The 22,195-nt window shown below is 36.8% G+C and overlaps 1 protein-coding gene across 2 annotated transcripts in view; it reads right to left on the minus strand.

The window, feature by feature from the left end:
- RNF111 (ring finger protein 111) overlaps positions 1 to 22,195 on the minus strand; it is an 84,066-nt gene that overhangs the window by 19,455 nt on the left and 42,416 nt on the right. For both annotated transcript variants that reach the window (XM_016208551.2, XM_016208550.2), the window contains exons 2-6: positions 20,931 to 21,817; positions 13,735 to 13,861; positions 10,152 to 10,315; positions 6,605 to 6,802; positions 1,087 to 1,403 (exon numbers count right to left, since the gene is read on the minus strand). In XM_016208551.2, coding sequence (XP_016064037.1) covers positions 1,087 to 1,403; positions 6,605 to 6,802; positions 10,152 to 10,315; positions 13,735 to 13,861; positions 20,931 to 21,798 — 1,674 coding nt within the window. In that variant the 5' untranslated portion in view covers positions 21,799 to 21,817. The remainder of the gene's footprint in view (positions 1 to 1,086; positions 1,404 to 6,604; positions 6,803 to 10,151; positions 10,316 to 13,734; positions 13,862 to 20,930; positions 21,818 to 22,195) is intronic.

Genomic DNA, 22,195 nt, shown 5'->3' on the forward strand with positions numbered 1-22,195 from the left:
GGAAAGGTCAAGGGATACCAAAAAGCAGTTGCTCTATATTTCCTTTATTTTTTTAAAATTGAATTTATTAGGGTGACAGTGGTTGATAAAATTATATTGGTTTCAGGTGTACAATTCTGTAACACATCATCTGTATACTGTATTGTGTGTTCACCACCCCAAGTCAAGTCTCCTTCCATCACCATTTATCTTTCCTTTGCTCTCTACCTCCCCTACCCCCGCTTTTCCCTCTGATAATCACCATACTGTTGTGTTCGACTATGAGGGCTTTTTTTTCTTTCTTTCTTAATCCCATTATCTTTTTCTTTTTTTGACTTTTTTCTAGCCTTTTTTTCTAGCACATAGGTCAGCTGCAGTTTTACTTTGAAATTACATGTTTTGTTTTTTAAAGTATGCCCCGCCCACGTTTATATCATAATTATAGAGACAACACAGTAAAAGTTAAAATAGCATATAAAACTTGACTTCATTAACTCCATGTGACCACCAATACTAATTTAGTATTATTTAACATTTCGAGCATTCACTATTATCAATTTACTGAATTATAATTTTTGTTAACATTTCAATTCCCCATAAACTAAAAATCTCATCTGCTCCTAAGAAACGTCACAGGTTTGCATCTGAGAAGGCTGTTTATTTCTAGAGACACATGGAGATTATAGAGAGCTCCAGAATAGGAGGTAGAGGGGTAAAAACCGGGAGACTTTCCCAATTTCTCATGAAGTAGATTGACAGTGCAGTTTCAACACTTTGTTTGAAATACAGTCCCAAAGACCAGATTCACTTGTATTTAACTGAAAACACCAAAACCATTTCAGAATAAAAAATAGTATTGTTTCTGATTTTCTACATCCCTGGCACCGTCAATTAACTGCAGTAATTTGGACCATCAAAAAATCTCAGAGACTTAATTAAAAAAAAAAAAAAATCACAGACCACTAAATCAGGCCACTTTTGCACAGGCAACAGAATGACTTCTTTAGTATACAAAATTTATCATTAGGGCTTTTTTCTCTCCTGAAAAAACCCCAGACTATTTTAAAAATTTAAGAAAGAAAGAAAAATTCATCAAATTCCACATACCTGGTCATGGTAGCTGGTACCAGAACTATTTGCTCCACAAGGTGCTTGCACTTGTGGAGGTCTTTCCACAGGGCATGTAGGATCACTATAGGAGGGAGAAACTGGGACAGCTGGGTGGGGGGTATGATGGTGGTGGTGGTGATGCTGAAAGTGGTGGCCATGCTGCTGAAAGCAACTTGTGTGTGGATGTCCTAACGCATGGTGATTCTGTGACGACCCTCCACACGGCGAGTGCTGGGGACAGCAGGAAGGTAGCCTTGGCATTGCAGGAGGGCCGTTTTCCGTTACAACACTAGATGCAGTTCTCCTCAAGTCATCTTGTAACAGGAAAAAAACGCATAGAACAATCAAATGACCAAATATTACTGTGTAAAAAATAGATACTATGTATAAATAAGTCAATAAAGAATTAAGAAATGTTTAGTAAGCTCAAATCTCTATAAATAAGGACATGATAGTGCCACAGTCTTTACATATCACATAATTTCGGGCAGTATCTTCACTGGGATTTTCCTGAAAGCCTACATTCCTCAGGAGGCTCATATTTACCATGATGTTTAAATATGGCAACAGACCATCTTTTCCTAGGTCATAGCAGTTAGTTTTAAATTGCATTTTAAAAATTCTAAAATATCATGTGAGTCTGTCTGTTTTAAGCAACAAAGATTCTACTCCTGAGCTCCATGAACCCCTAATACCACTACATAACACAGGCTAATACGTACTACTTCAATTAAGATATAATCACCCAACTCAGAGCATGCCTGGCTAAGTCTCACTAACCTCCGACATCTTTTCCCTTCCTCTGGCCTCTAAACTCAGACCTAATAGAATATAAGAAATTATAAGACTCTAATATGAGGAAACTTATAGGTGTCTTATAATAATCTTGTGATTTAGTGTTGAATTGCTGGGGCGCGGGGTGGGGGAGGGGAGCATGGCGTCAGATGGGCCTGAGTTCTAATCCCGAGATTGTCTAATTCTGAACAATTCAACTTTAGTGGGCAATTCAACTTTAGGAAAGTTAATTAACCCTTCTCACCTATTAAATGGAGCAATAACTACCTTGTAGGGTTGTTAGAAACGATGATAATCTTTTAGGTATAAAACATCTGAGTACTGAATTATGCTCTCTGCCACATGCCCAGAGTTATTTTGAAGGTATATTCTTCCATGCCAGAAGAACTACAAAAGTGGCCCCAGGCCCTGACTGGTTTGGCTCAGTGTTACAGCATCAACCCAGGGACTGAAGAGTCCCAGGTTCGATTCCAGCCAAAGCCAAGTACCTCGGTTGCAAGCTCGACTCCTGGCCCTGGTTGGAGCATGTGCAGGAGGCAACCAAATGATGTGTGTGTGTGTGTGTGTCTCTCTCTCTCTCTATCCTCCCCCGTTTCCGCCCCCCCTCCCCCATTTCCACTCTCTCTGAAAATCAATGGAAAAAGTATCCTTGGGTGAGTATTAAAAAAAATAAAGAAAAAAAAGTGTCCCTAGAAGGTCTATCCCAGTGTTTCAAAGTCATCTAAAAAACAGCACCCTCTCCTCAAACTACATTATGTAGAAACCATATAAAACAGATAAATATGAAGATAAAATTTTCTACTTAAAAAATATAAATTAAAAGAGTAGAGAAGCCAGAGTCCTGTCTTTTCCTTCCACATCACCCAGGTGATCCCTGAGGCAGCTCCTCAGAATCCTTAGGATTCTGGAGTAACACTGTTCTAGCCTTATTTCTTGAGTAATTGACAGCAGGAATATTCTCCTGCTATTTGGCCCACAGTACCTAGCTAATCTCCTCTGGGCCAAGGTACAAATTAGGAATCTTCTGGCTACTAACAAATAGTACAGAAATTCAACCAAAACTGGCTAAAACAATAAAGGAGATTTAAGGGCTTACATAAGTGAATCTGGGTGATGTTGCTTCAGGCTCTGGGTGATAGCTTTGACTGCAGCAAATCCCCCTGTAATTCTCTTGGGTCTGCCCTTCCATACATGTCCTACCCCAGCTTTAAAAAAAAATTTTTTAAATGTTTTTATTGACTTCTTTTTTAGAGAGAGAGAGGAAGGGGGAGAGAAAAATCAATTATCGATTTGCTGCCTCCTGCACGCTCCCTGCCAGGGATCAAGCCCACAACCCCAGCATGTGCCCTGACTGGGGATCGAATCAGTGACTTGGTGCATGGGTTGATGCTCAATAACAGAACCACACCAGCCAGGCTTTTAAAAATTATTTTAATTTCCATTTTCATGAAATATCTTTATCCATCCCTTTACTTTCAGTCTGTATGTACCTTTTGATCTGAAGTGAGTCTCTCATAGACAGTATATGTAAGGGTCTTGTTTTGTTATCCATTTAGGGACCTTATGTCTTTTGATTGGAGCATTTAATCTATTTGCATTTAAAGTAACTGTTGATGGATATGTATTTGTCACCATTTTATTATATCGATTGTTTTCTTCTTCTTAAAGTCCCTTTAACATTTCATATGTTAAACACTGGTTTAATAGAGGTGAACTCCTTTAGCCTTTTTTTGTCTAGGAACCTCTTTATGTGTCCTTCAATTCTGATAGCTTTGTTGGATAATCTTGGTTGTAGGTCCTTGCTTTTCATCACTGAGTATTTCTTGCCAATCCCTTCTGGCCTGCAAAGCTTCTGTTGAGAAATCAGCTGACAGTCATGGGAGCTCCTTATAGGTAACTGCTTTTCTCTTGCTGCTTTTAAGATTCTCTCTTTGTATTTAATCTTTGCCATTTTAATTATACGTCTTGGTGTGGCCTCTTTGGGTTTATCTTGTTTGGAATTCATTGTGCTTCCTGTACTTGTATGTCTATTTCCTTCACAAGGTTAGGTAAGTTTTCTATTTCTATATTTTCAAATAGGTTTTCAATTCTTAGCTCTCTCTCTTCTCCTTCCAGCATCCCCATGATGCGAACATTGGTATGCTTGAAGTTGTCCCAGTGGCTCCTTAAACTATCTTCTTTTTTTGGGATCCTTTTTTCTTTTTGCTGTTCTAATTGGGTGTTTTCTGCTTCCTCATCTTCCAAATCGCTGATTTGATCCTCTGCTTCATCTACTCTACTGTTGATTACCTGTAAGGTATTCTTCATTTTAGTTAATGTATTCCTCATTTCTGCCTGGTTCTTTTCTATCTCCATTTTTATTTTCCCTATCTCTTTGTTGAAGTTCTCACTAAGTTCATCTACTCGTCCTCTAAGTTGATTGAGCATCCTTAAAACCAGTACATTAAACTCTGCATCTGATATATGGCCTGTCTCCATTTTGTTTAGTTCCTTTTCTGGAGTTTTGTTCTCTTCTTTCATTTTGGGACATTTTTCTTTGTCTCTTCATTTTGACAGTCTCCCTGTGTTTGTTTCTATGTATTACATAGAGCTGCTACATCTCCCAGGCTTGGTAGAGTGGCCTTACATAACAGATGACCTATAGGGCCCAGTGATGCAGCCTCCTTGGTCAATGAAGCTGGGTGCTCATGGTGCACTCCCAGTGTGAGCTGTGTGCACCCTCCTGTTGTAGTTAAGCCTTGACTGCTGTGGGCATGTCAGTGGGATTTATCCCCAAGCTGACTGGCTGCAAGAAATAGCTGCAACCACCATGAAGGATCTGCTGTGTAGGGGCCAAACCCATAGAGCAGAACTTGCTTCAGCAGAGTTCTGGTTGCTCACTGAGCTCGTCCTTTGAGTGTGTCACTTGGTGCTTCAGTGCTGTTTGAAACTGTCCACCAGGTGCGCTGGCGCTAGGGCCTCCTGGAAGGTGTAGGCCAAGGTCAGCCACCACCTGTGCCCTGCCTGGGGCCATCCAGCATGAACTACAAAGTGATTTTCAGATGGCTGCTACTTGTGCTGGGCTGGGAGGTGCTCTTGAGAGGCCAAACTGTGAACCAAGGCTGGCTGCTGCTGTTGGGGCCATTTAGCAAGGGGTATGGGATACAAAGAGACCAGATGCTGCTTGTTTGAGAGATTTTAGGAAAGTTGTAGCATAATCCAAGACTGGCCATTTTTATGGAAAAGTCACTGGAAAGGGCTTGGGTGGACCCAAAATTTGGGTAGGGTGTTTCTTGGATGGGAGGGTATCTCAGGGAATCACCAGTTCAGGCTGAATAGTGTAAGTCAGGTTGATAGAGACTCAGATATAGCACCCACATGTTGGCTCTACGGAGGACGACTCAGCAAAGGAACATGGCATCTGCCAGGACTTCCGTCTGGGAAAAAGCAGCCCTCCCAACCCTTGCCCCAAAGCCAGACAATTCCGTTCCTCCCCATGTCCCTGGCACCCTCTGAGCTGCTGCCCTGGTGCTGGAGCTTAGAACAAGTGAGTCCAAGTAAGTCCATGTGCATGCCCTTTAAGAAGAAAGCCTCAGTCTCCAGCAGCTTTCCATCTCACTCAGCCACTATCCCTGCCGGTTTTCACAGAAGTTTGGGGACTTCTGTTCCTAGGACTGGAATCTTGGGCTGAGAGGCCTGGTGTGCGCTGGGACCCTTCACTCCTAAGGGGGGACCTCTGCAGCTGAGATACCCCTCCTGATTTTTAACCATCACATGTAGTTGTGGGACCAGCTCATTCCATGTCTGTCCCTCCTACTTCCTACCAGTCTCGATGTGGCTTGTTCTTTATGTCCTCAGTTAAAGGACTTCTATTCAGCCAGATTTCAGGCAGTTCTGAATGGTGGGTATTCTGTTATTTAGTTTCAATTTTAATGTGGCTATGTAAGGATGTAAGTACCACATTTACCTACTCTGCCATCTTGACTGGAAGCTATGTTTAACTTTTTGAGGAACTACCAAAATGTTTCCACAATGGCTGTACCATTTTATATGCCCAGAAGATAATTCATAAGGGTTCCAATTTCTTTACACTCTAATCAACACTGATTTATTTTAGTTATTTTCTGGTTTATTGTTTGATATTGTTTTTTAATTATAGACATCCTATTGAGTATAAAATGGTATTTCCTTGTGGTTTTGATTTGGATTTCCCTACTAATGATGTTGTTTTCATGTCTTCTTGGTCATTTGTATATCTTCTTTGGAAAAATATCTATGCAAATCCTTCACCCATTTTTTAAAGAGTTGTTTTTCTTTTTATTGGTGAGTTGTGTGAGTTCTTTATATATACTGGATATTAGACCCTCATCAAATGTATGATTTTCAATTTTTTTCTCCCATTTGTAAGTTGTCTTTTCACTTTCTTGAAGTCCTTTGGTGTACAAAAATTTTCAAGTTTGATGAAGTTCAATTTACCTATTTTTTCTTTTGTTGCTCACATTTTTGGTGTCAGGCATTTAATTCTCCCCAATTTCTTTCAGTTGAGCTATGATACTTTGGTAACATACAGCACCCAAACTCAAATATCAAATCATAGTCTAATTCTAATTGAGGCTACTTAGCTCACATATGATGTTTATTCTAAGACTATGCTCTTGCTAATGTAGCTAAAATCTGAAAAACATTCCTTTTTCTAACAAATGTAATAAGAGTCCCTTTTCCCCCCTAATTTTTTACATACCTCCTATAGAAGTACCAGCAGTCATACTATTGCTTGTAAGAGTAGTTGAAGTCTCTGACACTGTGGAGGATTGGCTACTAGTGACAGCTGAAGCAGTATCAGAGGCCTGCTCAGAGGTAGATGGATTGGAATTGTTAGTGGAAGCGCTTGTGGTTTGTGATTCCATTCTCGCAGAAGTGGTTGGTACTACAGTAGGTTCTACAAAATACAAAATATTTATTCAGCATTTCAAAACAAATTAGGTAATGGGTATATTTTAATCCAAGCTAACATTTTTATGATAATTATTAAAGCAAACTTTAAAAATATGAACTCTCTAGTAAGTACAATATATAGTTAAAAAAAGCTTTCATGAAGCTAAACTGTAACATTAAAATGACATTACTAACATATGATTACTGCATTAAAAAATCCAACACATAATATGCATATTCCAATTAAATTCAGGAGTAACAGTTTTTGAATAATGACTATGTAAGTTTTCTGATCTATCATAAAGAAGAAAAGAGGGTAAGGAAAGTGAAAGTCTCTCTACTATGTTCATACATATTGTTACAAGCTGTCAGAACAGTGTTACAAATAGCATTTTCCCCTGTATAGTATGGATTCTGGAGTCAGATGCTTGGAAAGCAACTCTGATTTCATCACTGACAGTATGATCCTGGATAAGTGACTCAACCACTTTTCACTTCCTCACCTATAAAACTAGGAAAGTACATAATTTTCTTCATAGAATTGTTGTTAGGATGAACTGAGATCACACATATAAAGCACTCTGTATGATGCTTGACATACAGTAATCACATAATAAACATTATCTATGGTATTTAATATATTTCAATCTCTTTTTTACATGCATTTTTGTATGTTCTCCAAAACCCTTTTTTTTTTTTTTGGCAAATATTAATATTCAGCAGTACTTCCTAATAAAAATTAAAATTTTCTGTAGTGGAATGTAAAAGAAATTTCAGGCAGACTTTAACTTATGAATGAGTTATATTTAAAACTGATTATAAAATGGTTTTTTAAAAATAGAGAATGGGAATAAACCTGCCCAAAGCATATTTATAACAATTAGATCTGAAAAAGAGGGACTTTCTTAATATGATATAGAACAAGAGGACAACTATTTTATACAACGCAGTGTGGAAGGCTGACTCCTGAAACACAAATAGTACCTGTTTGGTCTATATGGAACATTGTACTTTGGATACTTAAACAAATGTATTTGCTTATAACTAAAATGGGAAGAGAGGAAGTTCTATTTATTTGCAAATGGTTTATCTCAGTTTCTCAACCTTGGCAATACTGACATATTTTGGCTGGATAATTCCTTGTTGGGGCTAGGAGTGGGGATAGAGGGTGGGCTGCCCTGTGCATTGTAGTATGTTTAGCAGCATCCCTAGCCTCTACCCATTATATGTTAGTAGCACTCTCCCCTCAACTGTGAGAACCAAAAATGTCTGTAGATACTGACAAATGTCTACCAGTGGCACAAAATGACAGCCAGTTAAGAACCACTGGTCTAACTGATATACTTAAATTTTGGGCTTATTTTTAATAAGAGAAAAGGTTTCCAATGAAAGAAACTAATTGGGAGAAAAGGGCATCTACTGATCACTAAAATACTATTAACCTAGTTGAAACATTCTTGTTAAACTAATTCTAAAACTAATTCTAAAGGGTTAAAGGGCTACTCAGTCACCTTTTCTTACTTACTAGATAACAGGTGTCACATGGAAAACACACAAGAAGTCTCCAAACTAGTCCTCCTATATTTAACTCCAAGTAATCTTTAATTAATCCCTATTATATTAACCACTGACTTAGAGGTAATTTATAATAATTCAAAATAAAAACCAAGATATTGTTGAATGAAATGAAGGCCATGGAAATAAATTACTTCTTCATAAACATCTTAATTACAAAGTACTAGTACTCTGAAAGTTATGATCACCTAAACTGCAAACAGCCTATATAACAGCTGATTGCCCAAGGCCTTTATTTCTACCTACCTAATCTATCTTTTCTCCAATTTTATAGCTAACTCCCAAAGTTAGATTCATACATGGTTGATGACCTTCCTTTAAGGAAATTATGACTGACCATTTCCTTGTAAGATGAAATTAGTAATACCTGAAGATAATTTTCAATATGTAGAAAAACTCACATATGTATTCATATATTCAAACATGCTACCACTTTCCCTAACTCCTGTTTTCCAACTCAAGCTTTGTTTCCTCAGTTACCTGGAACAGTTGTAAGCCAAAACAAAACAATAAGCAGCACAAAAGATACATACAGGGGTGGGCAAAAGCAGCTCCACAGTTGTAATCAAATAAATAATACAATATTAATAATAATGCAAGAATAAACTGTTTCCTATATCCACAACTGTAAACCTACTTTTGCCCACCCATGTATATTACATTAAAGAATAACACTTTAAAAAAAAATGTTTTTATTGACTTTTAGAGAGAGATGAAGGGAGAGGGGTAGAGAGAGAGAAACATCAATGAGAGAGAAACATCATCAATCAGCTGATTCCTGCACGCCCCCTCCTACTGGGGATGGAGCCCGCAAGCCAGGCACGTGCCCTAACCGGGAACTGAACCTTTCCTGGATGACAACCAATGAGCAACACTGGTGAGGCGAGAAAAACATACTTTTATTTTTATTTATTTTTTATCCTCACCCGAGGACATTTTTCCCATTGCTTTTCTGAGAGAGTGAGAGAGAGAGAGACATTGATGTAAGAGGCATACCGACTGGTTGCCTCCCGCACACCCCAACCCAGGTGAGCTTGCAAATGAGGTATGTGCCCTTGGCCAGAATTGAACCCAGGACCGTTCAGTCCATAGGCCAACACTCTAACAGCCAAACCAGCCAGGGTTAGAATAATATACTTTTAGAAGTAAATCTGACATTTCAAATAACCAGTGTTAACCATTTAAGTTCAGTACAGTGCTACACTGCTGTCCGCGTCTGCAAAGTGCCGTTCCTGCCTGGCCAGCGTGGCTCCGCCGGCTGCAGCGTCAGCCCGTGCACTGAAGGGTCCTAGGTTCTGCAGCGTCAGCCCATGCACTGAAGGGTCCTAGGTTCTATTCCCGGCCAGGGCGCACACCTAGGTTTTGGGTTCGTTCCCAGTCTGGGCGCTTACAAGGGGCAACCGGTCAATGTTTCTCTCTCACATCGCTGTTTCTCTCTCTCTCTCTCTCACCTACCTCTTTATCCTCAGGTGAGGATTAGACAATTTTTTAAGTGTTATTTCTATTGTTCATAGCGAAAGTTAAAGTGTGACAATATTATAAACGAAAGCACTAGTAATCTGAGAGACTGAACGATCACCTGTAAATACATCCTTTATTCTAAGAGACTAACCAGGAAACTTCAGGCGCAATCTCCTACATTATAACCAAGGTTCTTATGTCAACGGAAAAATAAGATTAGAAAACCTGACAACCTCCCTGAAGTTCAACAGCACAGTAAGATGCTTCATTTGACTGAGCTCTCATCCTAGCTCTACACTGCTGCGCCTTCCCCGTACCATCTTCATCCACGGTCAGGTCCACAACTTCTGCAGCATTCTGCCTCAAGGGCTGTATCACAGTAGAAATCCTACTGCGGTTCCGTGGCTCCTGTGGTCGACTTGTATGAGAACTTGAACCTTGGCTCCAATGAGATCTGGAGTGTCCAAGGGTTGAACGAGACCTTAAATGACATCAATATTAAATAGTAAATATACAAAAAGCAAAAAATTTTAGTTATCCCAGAAATAATAAGCCTTTCTTACAGAATAAGTTGTGAAGTACTTCATGCAAGACTTCTCGAAAGAAATAATGGTCATAGAATTAAAAATTATGACCAGCGCAGCCCTGGCTGGTTTTCTCAGTGGTTAGAGAGTCGGCCCTCAGACTGAAGAGTCCTGGGTTCAGTTCTGGCCAAGGGCACGTACCTCAGGCTCCATCCCCAGCCCTGATTGGGGCAGGTGCGCGAGGCAACCAATCGATGTCTCTCTCTCTCTTCCACTCTCTCTGAAAAGCAATGGGGAAAAGGAATATCCTCAGGTGAGGATTAAAAAAAAAATTATGACTAGCATAATGTCTGTCTGGCACTCAATAAACATTTTCTGAATGAAACGTTCACCAACCAACTGAACTAAGAACAAGAGAAATGATATGTTATCATTTTATACCAATCACTGGTATAAAGTACAGGATTCAGTTTCAAGAATGCTGCTCTTTTCAATGGTTAGTTTAAATATTCACCTGGGTTATAATCAATTATTTACATTTTATGTAAATACCTAAATTTATTCACCATCGGTAAAGTAACAAAAATATCAACACCTGAACATTTAATAATGTTCACATGATCTTATATGTGTTTAATCCAGACTGAATTTGAAAACATGGCTTTGGGAGTCCTACACTAAGCTAAGTTTCTCATACTGATCTAAAAGAGATTCAAGGTGCCAGAGAAATTTCTTGGAATCAGAAGAGGTAAGGATAGTTGCAGCTAGTTTACCACAGATGGTCCCCAACTTAGAATTTTCTGACTTTACAATGGTTTGAAAGCAATATGCATTCAGTAGAAACTGTACTACGAACACTGAATTATGATCTTTCCCTGGGCTAGCTGTATGTGGCATGATACTCTCTTGTGAGGCTGGGCAGTGGCAGCAAGCCACAGCTCCCATTAGCCACCTGGCCATGAGGGTATGAACAATGATTCTCTATAGTGTATTCAGTGTGTATCCACTCATGATTTTGCCCAACTGTAGGCTAATCTAAGTGTTCTGAGCAAATTTAAGGTAGGACAGGCTAAGCTATGATGTTTAGTAGGTTAGGTATATGAAATGCACTTTCTTTTTTTTTTCTTTACTTGTTTTTTGTTTTTTTGAGGTAAAATTGTCTCAATCCTGGGGGGGGGGGGGAGGCATGCAGGAGGCAGCCTATCAATGACTCATCATTGATGTTTCTCTCTCTCTCTCTCTCTCCCTTCCTCTCTCTGAAATCAATAAAAAATACATGTATATTTAAAAAAATTATTTTTAAGGACTTGCTGTAATGATCTGAATGACTGAGGGTACAGAGGGATAATATATAGAATATGAGTCCTAAGGCTCCAGGAGAAAAATAAATCTGTTTTAGAAAGGTGGGGCTTATGAAGTCAGTGTTTTCTCCTGCCCAAGCTGAACATAAAACTTTTTATAGGCTTATTGTTAGCATGTTTTAAAAGGGTGAGCCAAATTCATTAATATGCAGTCATCAGGGGTACAAGCTTGACCATTCAGAAATGAACTCCAATGGCTGAAAATGGCCTCAGCAATCGTAGAACCTAAGAGTTTAGAAAAAGATCAAATTCTGGAACACTGAAGTAACAGGAGTATGAAGATTAATTTCTGAGACACAGTAAAAAAAGGACAGCACATTCCAAGAATAATTGTATAGACCGAAGCATGATAGTAAACAAGTCTCTCCGGATGAAATGGTTTTGGATGAGGAGAGAGATCACCACTTAAAATTCTTGAGAAACCAAGATTCTGATGAGATTGTGTAGTCTATTTCTGGGAAGCTGTTAATAGCTGCAGAAAGTTCCAGTTCCACTTTGCAATACTTTTGTGAAAGCTACATAGGATGCCTTAACTCAAATATTTTGCTGAGTGGAGCATCAGCAAAAAACTTATGTATGAAGAACAGCTGATATGTGCGGCAACTTTTAAATCCTGACACAAAAGAATTTGAAACACAGATGCATTCATTCTCTGAGAGAAAGGGCCAAGAGCCAGTGAAACAGTGACAAATTTAATACCCTATGAAACAATAAGGAAAATATGGGTCACGAGCACTGTGTGTCTATTTCAAGATCACTGTCCATTACTATGGTAAATACACATGCTTGAACATTAAGTGTCTCTATGAAAAGAAAAATCTCTAAAATTAAAGATTTGTTTTTCCAGTTCTACAAGGAAAAACAAGTCTTTAATTTTAGCAATCCTTACAGCTCACAAAAACTGAGTCAGTGTCATACATACTAGGCACTATGCACAGTCAACGGGATAACTGTGGCATATACCATAGAGTATCCGTTCTCCTCAGTCTGGGAAAATCATTTAGAACTCAAAACACACAGGGATATATTATACAGTGGTCTCTTCCATGCCCTTAAAAGTAGTACTCCAATGGAAAAGTGGCTAGTGGAGAAGCACATTCTAAGTATGCTTTTAGCATGCTTTCGAAATAAGGGTGTGTTTTTTCTTAATAACAACACAAATTAAAATACAATGAGCAAATGTATTTCTAAATTCATTATAACATAAAATTAAGACTCATCCATAGACTTGTTTGGTGTATCAAATGGAAGAGAGAAACACTTCACTGCTTCTCTTACAGATATCTGTAATCAACTGAAGCACAAGATGAATACAGTGCATAACATAGTATTACGGTTTTCTTCTCCTTTTCTGGGGGGTGAGGGAGCAGTGATTCTCAAAAGGGTCATGTCATTTCCAGTTATTTATCACAACAAATGAAAATTTTTCACTCATTTATAAGTACAGAGCTTAGATGAAATTACTGAGTGAAGGACAAAAAAATTCAAAAACTGTTTTCTACTAGGTTGCCCTAACAGAGTAGTACAAATTTTACTGCTATCAATGAGATCTTGAAACAGGCATATTAATAACAAAAAGGAATACTTTATCAATATTCCTTAATATTTTTCCTCACTTTTTAGTATCATCCCCAATATTTATGTATTATTCACATCTAATTTGCAAAGGAGTTCATGAACTCTCTGGATCATAAAACATTCTATTTTCTAAAACACTAAGTAAAATTACTGTTTTTCTAGAGTACTGACTCTTAACTTTCACTGTACACTTGGGGTGCTAAAAAAAATTCTGACAACTAACAATCTGGTTCAGTTGGTCTGGGACACAATCCAGGCAACAACGTACCTTTATTTTATGAGTCTAATGTAGCTTGGTTTGAAAACCACTAATCTCGTATAGACATATTCACACTAGGTCTCCCCAAAAAATGGTAAAAGAAAAGATGAAAATATCTGCAGCATAAATGTTTAAATATTTCTATTTAAAATTTACAAATTAGTAATTAAAATCTTACCGATAGCTTTCTCCAACTGTTACAATCTCTACTTCACTGTCAGTTGAGGTAACATTAATTTCTTCATTGGCAGTGACCTGGGGAGTGGAGGAAGCTTCTATCACCACAACATCTTCATCGATACTTCCTGGAAACAAAAACATTAAAAGGGCACCTGCCTGTTAGCTAACTGATACACACACATTTTTATTTTGACTTTGAAGAGTATAAAATTCATTACAAAAGTAAAAATTGTAGTATCTGTCAAAATGAAAGGTTTTTTAAAAACAGCTAAACACACGTAGTGAAAACAGTACTTACTCTCTTGATCTGTATATGTCTTCAGATATTTATTTTCTCTTTTAGAATTTTTTGTTTGTTCTTTATAAACTTCTAGTGGTCTCCATATGAATTTGTATGATATTATATAGAGATATCAACACTATTATATCTAAAGATACTGATTTAAGATCTTATATAAGATATTCACATTTTATAAAATATTTGCCCTTTAATATTGAAAATAAAGATACGTTTGCTACATATTTTCTCCAAGGTTGTACTTTTTGGTGATATGGCATTCTTTTAAGAAACACACTTACTAGTTTTATGCTATGAAATCTATAATTTTTGTACATTTTTTACTGAATTATTCCGAGTTTGGAAAGTGATTCCTTATTTGGAGGATGGATACATACTGTATTCGGTTCAATGTGTTTCCTTAATTAATTTCATCTAGAACTAATTTTTGTTTATGGTATTAGATAAGATTATAAATACAATCTGGCCTGTCCCTCTGTGGCTATTACTAAAACATTTCTTGAAAAATCCTTCCTTTTTCCCCCATTAAATTTTAGTATCTCCCTTAAATATTCTTAAATGTTTTAGGTTACATTTTGAAGTCATCTACTCATCTCCTTTGACCCAGATTCTTGTGTCAGGGTAATTCTATTTTTAAAACAGCTTTTCTGCAGTATTAGTTGCATAATTGTCTCAGAGATATTTGCACACATATACTCATAACCCAGAGGTGAAAGCAACCCAAATGTCCATCAGTGGATGAATGGATAAACAAAATGTGATACAGACACAAAATGGAATATTATTCGATCTTACAAAGGAAGGAAATATGCCCTGGCAGGTGTGGTTAAGTTGGTGGGTGTTGTCCTATACACTGAAAGGTTGCCAGTTTGAGGTATGGGCACATGCCTGGGTTTCAGGCTCAAACCCAGGTAGAGCGCATGCAGGAGGCAGCCAATGGATGTTACTCTTACATCAATGTTTCTCTCTCTCACCCTTCCTTTCTCTGTTAAAAAAAAAAAAAAAAAAAATCAACTATTAAAAAATTTTTTTTTTTTAAAAAAAAGGAAGGAAATATTATCACATGCTACAATATGAATGAACCTTGAGGACATTATGCTAAGTGAAATACCCCAGTCATATACAAAAAAGTGCATGATTTCATAGATTCATAAAGAAAGTAGAATGGTGGTTACCAGGGCTGGGGGGAAACAGAAAAGGAAAGTTTAGTGGGTATGAAGTTTCAGATTGCAAGATGAAAAAGTTCTAGAGATCTGTTTCACAACAAAGTGAATACATTTTTTTTAAAAAAATATGTTTTTATTGATTTCAGTGAGGGGAAGGGAGAGGGAGAGAGAGAAACAAACATCAATGATGAGAATCATCAATTGGCTGCCTCCTGCACACCCCTTGCGGAGAATCGAGCTTGCAAACCAGGCATGTTCCCTATCCGGGAATCAAACAGTGAGCTCCAAGTTCATGGGTCAATGCTCAACCACTGAGCAACACTGGCTGGGCAAAAGTGAATACATTTAATACTACTAAAGTATACTTAGAAATGATTAAGATAGTAAAAAAATAAAAAATAAAATTATGCTCCATTTCTTCCCTTACTGTATTTTTCCACAAATGTGGTACTAAATGTCTTTATTTAAATATTTCTCTCTTCATTACTATGACCTATCAATCTAAAGGTCAACCAACAAAGTGTAAACTTGTAAATTACAAATCATGTTTGTATTAAGAATTTTCTCATAATAAGAATATTGAGAGCTAAAAATTAAACCCATTTTAAGTGTACATTTCACTGATTTTAGTCAATTTTTAGAGCATAACCATCACTTCATCCAAGTCTTAGAACATTTCCAACACCTTAAAAAAATCCTGCATGCCTTGTTTCAGTCAATCATCATCCCTCCCTATACCTCACAACAAGTGCACTATTTTCTGTCATTATGGACTGGCTGTACCTTCAAGAGTTCTACAGAAATGGAGTCATCCATTACATATCCTTTTGTGTCTGACTTCTTTCACTCAGTATACTTACTTTGAGATTTATTCATGTAGTTGTATCAATTGCTCAACCTTTTTTATTGCTGAGTACTATCCTATCATATGAATATACAATTTGTTTATCCATTCTTCTGTTGAAGAACATCTGGATTTTTCTCACTTTTGGCTATTTTAGAGAAAAAGCTTCTGTAAACATTTGTCTATAAGTCTTTGTACATACATAAATTTTCATTTTTCTTGGGTAAATACTTAGAAATGTAATTTCTAGGTACTATGGTAAATTTATGTTTAACTTTTCAAAGAAATGCCAAATTGTTTTCCTAAGAGGCTGTACAATTTTACATACTCACCAGGAAAAATGAGGGCTCCAGATTCACCACAGCCCCATCAAGAACTATTATTGTCTCTTTTTCATTATAGCTGTTCTAGTGGATATATAGTGGTATCTCATTGTGGTTTTAACTTCTATAACTGATGTTGAGTATTTTTTCAAGTGCTTACCAGCCACTTTGATGAAATGTCTACTCAAATCTTTTGCTCATGTTTAATTTGGACTGGTTTTATTGTTGAGTTGTAAGAGTTCTTTATATATTCAAAATACAAGTTTTTAATCAGATATATTATTTGTAAATGTTTTCTCCCAGTCAGTAGCATATCTTTTTATTTTCTTAATGGTGGTGTTAAAGCAGTCTTTAATTTTGATGAAGTCCAAATTAGCAATTCCTTTTATGGATCACGATTTTGGTGACATATTTAAGAAATCTCTGCCTAACTGACGGTCACTGAGAATTTCTCCTATTTTTCTTTTCTTTTCTTTTTTTTAAATATATGTTTATTGATTTCAGAGAGAGGAAGGGAGAGGGACAGAGAGAGATAGAAACATCAATGATGAGAGAATCATTGATCGAGCCCACAACCTGGGCATGTGCCCTGACCGGGAATCGACCCCCAATCGCCTGGATCCTAGGTCGACGTTCAACCGCTGAGCCACGCCCGGCTGGGCTCCTATGTTTCTTTTAAAAGTTATATATTTTAGCTCTTACATTTATATCTATGATCCATTTAACTTTTGTGAAAAACATGATGTAAAAGGTCTAAATTTATCTTTCTTGCATGTGAATCTACAATTGTTCCAACACCATTAATTGAAAAGAGTAGGATAATTCTATTTTGATACCTAGTAGATTCAGATTTTCCTAATTATTATTTACAATTATAAAATCAAGGGGAAAGAAAAAATTCTGAGATTTGGACTGGAGTGGCATTAAGCAACACTAATGAAGCCCTGACAGGTCTAACATATATATGTATTTATTTATATATAAACAAACATACATTTATATATAGAAAGAAAATATATAAGTATATAAAATATTTGTTTTTCTCATGCAAGATATACCATAATCTACCAAAGTCATCTTTTATAAATCTCTAGAGCATCTATAGAGTTTTGTTTGATTATAAATGTAACTCTCTATAAAGCTATGTAATTTTATTCAGAGGCCAAATATACTATTAAAATTATTCATCTACTTGATTCTCTTTGCTGCTTTTGTAAATGAGTTCTCTTTTTTCATCATATGAGCTTTCATATTTTATACTAGTGTGTAGGTATTCCATTGATATTTTATATTCATTTTTATCCAACTCACTGAACTCTTGCTTACTACAGTGACAACCAATAGCTTGATACTCTTGTCACTGAAATTTATGCAGTCTACTATTCCTTGGCAACCTGAAATTTCATCTCTAATACATCTCTACATCATCAGACACCTGCACTACTTCAAAAGCTGGCCAGTATCTGGAGGAAGTACAAGCACATGACCAGGTTCTACAACACATTCTCTGGTACTCCAAGGAGGAGAACGAAGGAGGCACTGATAAATCAGAGGCAATGAAAGATGATCTGATTTGGAGAAAATTATTTTTGAGTATTTCATAATATATTTACATTTTGGAATATCTGCAAATCGCTACATCAATTAAATAGGAAAATTAAGATTTAACAATTATGAGATATGCACATTTTTGAAGTAGTTTCTAGTTCTAAAGATTACACACATAGACATACTGAAACATACTGAGGTAGGATATATTTTGAACAGCATAAATATATCTTATAAGCAAAGAAAACAAAATAGTAGCACTCAAATGGCTATTTAAAATAATATTCTAGATTCAATTTCCAAATTACCTTTTCAATTCTTTGCTTCATAATCATGTACAAGATGCAGCTTAAGATAGGAGTACAAAGGGAATCACATATTTAAAACTAAAAGCATTATATATATATATAAATAAACCACCATGGATTTTTAAAAAAGAACTTCCCTTATTTTAACTCACCAACAGGACATTACCATTCTACAATGGAAAAAATCTGCATCTACATATCGACTTTATTAGTGATTCTCTGCATGTAGGTGTACATGAACTTTCTTTAAAGGCATAAAAAAATAACATTATTAAACGCCTTTTATATAGGTAAGCAAAGTCAGCTACAAATGTCATGTTTTTGAAGTTCCAATGATAACTGATATCATTATCTTAATGCATTAAAATTCAATTTATATAATTTTTTATGACGAGAGATTGTATAATTAAAGGTTATATAAGTAACACACTTAAGACATTCTCTTGCTATTGCTTAAACAACCATCTTTATCTAAAACTGATATTTACAAGCATAACTTCAGGAAATGAGAAACTACTAACTGATTACTTCTGGGTAATAAGACTGGGATCTAAGAAAAAGAGGTAAATTTTTATTTTGTTACTTTATACTTTCTTGGTACTTTTAAAATTCCACACCATTTGAATGTTATTAAATCATTATATTAAAAAAATATAAAACACTGGTCTAGAAACCAAAAAACATCAGTAGTTCTCAATTTCAACTTTTGGATTTGTATTTCCAGAGATAAACATTTAAGAGTAACGTCTGAAAATAATGTAGTTTAAGTAATGTAATTCTTCCAAGAAAGAAAGTAAAACACCACATGCTACAATAGGTATTAAACAAGATTCAAAAATGACTTACAGTTTTCATTTATCTTGAATACCTGAGAATATATGAACTTTCTTCCTAGAAACAGACACTGATACTGACCTAGATTTACCCTACCCTCATGTCTCCTACAAACTTCATCTCCGAGGAACTTCTGCATCACATCACCAACCATCCTGCCTCACTAATTTCATGCAGAAAGTGGGCTCTGCTGCTCCCGAAACTCTTCACATTCTAACCAAATGAGAACAATGTCAAATGTGACAATTAAGCAAGACAATTCCTATTCTCACTTCCGTCTTTCTTAAGACCTTAGGGAATGGTTGCTGTGACCCTTTCCCAGCTGTAGTGTGATCTCAAAAACTCTTTTTAAAACAAATATTTGGGTAGGTTAAAAAAAAAAAATGAACTAAACACGGCTAAAACTAAAATTAAGAACAAAGTTACTAGTTCAGGGTTTGGAAAGGGAGTCCTGGAAAAGGAAGGAACCCATAAAGGAGAAAAGAGGGAGTAATGGCACATTTGCACAGAATAGCAGGGTCTGCCTTTAAAAAGCAGGACATCAGGCAAAGACTAAGAAAGGTTTATGTCAGTATTAAAAACCATAATCTGGTGCGCTCTCCCTCTTGAGGAACGGTCATGCCTTTCCTTCCCCCTCTTCTCATCCCAGGTGCATTACCTTTGCCCTTCTCTCTCCTGAGCTCCAAGGACCCTTCTTTTACTTTTGTAACGTGTTTCCTGAGCCTATGCAGCTCAGCTGGCTCACTTCTACTACACCTCTGTAACTTTCTAAATAAACTTTCTCTTATAATTTGCAAAAACAAACAACAAACAAAAACCATAATCTTAGCCCTTTAAAAAGCTCTCCCAATCTACTTCCTTATACTTTCACAATAAATTCATCTTTTCCCTCAGTTCAGGCTTACTCCTCAAAGATCACGTCATCAATTTCTTTTACATTACAACAAACTGTAAAAATAATAAATATGGAACACACACTTCAGAAACTGTCTGTGCATAAACAAATACAACATTACTGACGGAAGGGAGAGAGCACAATTGAGCTAATCCTCTCTCAATTCCATTTTAACTGATTCGTCAAATGATCTACTGAGCACGGTCAGGACTAAGGTTTGTGTTCTAGTATTAGCATAAAAGTTACCTCTCAAATACCTGAAATAATTTTTCAGTTATAAAGAACATGACAAGTTAATAGTAAACAATAAGAATAGAGTACTTAAAGGAAAAATAATATTAGCTTGTCTTTTTCAGTGACTAGAATTGCTTTTGCTGTGGTTGAATGTGAAAGGAATCCATCACACAGCTATCTGAAAAAGCATTCATAAACGTTAAACATACTAGCCCTGGTTGGTATGGCTCAATTGATTGGAGCATTGTCCTGTACACTGCAAGGTGGTGGGTTCGATTCCTGGTCGGGATGCATACAGGAGGCAACTGATCTACGTTTCCTCTCACATCAGTTTCTCTCTCTCTCTCTCTCCCTTCTCCCTGCCTCTCTCTCAAAAATCAATTTTTTAAAATCATACTTAAAAAAAAGCAGCACTATAGGAATAAAAACTATACTATAAATCAACTCACAAAGTATAATTTAACATGTATAGCATGGTAAAAATGGATTTCTAAAAAGAAATAAAGGCCTCTGGTTGTACTTCATTTTTGTCAGGAAAAAAATTTTTTGATTTTTCTATTGAAAATTTTAAAATTTGTACCTTAGAATTAGAGTCATGGTTTAATACCATAGTCAATAATTTATTTATATGGCTTAAAAATAAGTTAATAGAGCCTCATATTCCTTTTAAATAGGAAGAAGAAAACAAGCACAAACACAATGCAATAGCTTCCATGTTTTACTCAATTTAAGAAATATTTTTACCTGAGGGGACAGCTGGATTGTTTTGGTGGTTTTCACTGGTAGAAACAAACAAATCTTCTCCTTCAGTTGATGAGCTTGAAGAGGATTCACTGCTGAGGTCATTTTCACTGGAACTACTAGAACTGGGGAGCAATGCATACTTTCTTCGGGCTAACACTTCTCGTTTTTTCCTCTGCATTAATATCCTCTCTTTTTGTTTCTGTGTCCTCTGTGAGGAGTTATTTTTTACAAATCTCTTTCTGCATGGAAGTCTCCTTAGTGAACTGCTGTGAAAACAGGGCCTTTTCATCAACAATCCTGAAACGGCTTCTGTCTCAGCCGGGGGCCACTTCTGGGGCCGTGCGCTGGTTCTCCTTTTAGTGCTCAAAACCGCCTGTGCATGCCTGACGGGGACGCCTCTGTCCTCATCTGAAGTCACAGTGTCGGAGTCTCCGAAGTGCAGACTGGACGAAGGAGAAGACAGACAGTCGCTGGAGGAGGAATCGTCTTCCTCACTTGGGGCTTCCAAGTGCTGCCTCAACCCCAATATTCCCTGGTTCTCTTTAACACAATTCTGCATGTATGAAGGGCCAGCCTGCTGGCTTTTGCGTTTTTTCCTCACAACACTCTTTTCTTGCTCTTGTTGGTTACCATTCATGTCCTTCTCTTGTTTGTGAGAATCATCACACAAATGAGAGAATTCATTCCCCACTTTACTGTTAATCATCTCAACTCCTGCAGGAAAACTTTTGCCTGCCCCAATGGGCTCTGGATGCAAGAGGATCCCTTTCAGACTCTCCTGTGTCTTTGGTGCATCAGCAGGAATCTCACTCTTCATATCCACTTCTAAGGTATAGAGCTTGCTATACTCAGGAGTCCATTGAGACATGGGAAACTATAAGGAAGGCCTAGAAGACAAAATTAGATATTAACGAGATTGTTAATGTGTTTTATTATACTATTTAATTAAAGAGTACTCAGATTGCACTGAAAACATCTCTGTAACAGGGCAGGATTACCTTTTCCTCATCAGGATATAACATGGCTGTAATGAGTCATTTTACTATTCTTACAAAACATTTTCCTCTGCTACCTCTACCATATACCCAATTTTTAAAATAAAGATCACAGAACCTAGCCTACTTGAAAACTTCTGTTAACCAAAAACTGGTCTTACTGTATATCTTCCTGCCTTTAGTAACACAACATATTTGGTAACATCAAACCTTTTCAAAACCTATTACAGTGGAAATGGATAAAAGGACTAGAATTCAAAAAGACTATGT

Source organism: Miniopterus natalensis, chromosome 1, assembly GCF_054644295.1.
Source record: "Miniopterus natalensis isolate mMinNat1 chromosome 1, mMinNat1.hap1, whole genome shotgun sequence".
In the NCBI taxonomy this organism is placed as follows: Eukaryota; Metazoa; Chordata; class Mammalia; order Chiroptera; family Miniopteridae; genus Miniopterus; species Miniopterus natalensis.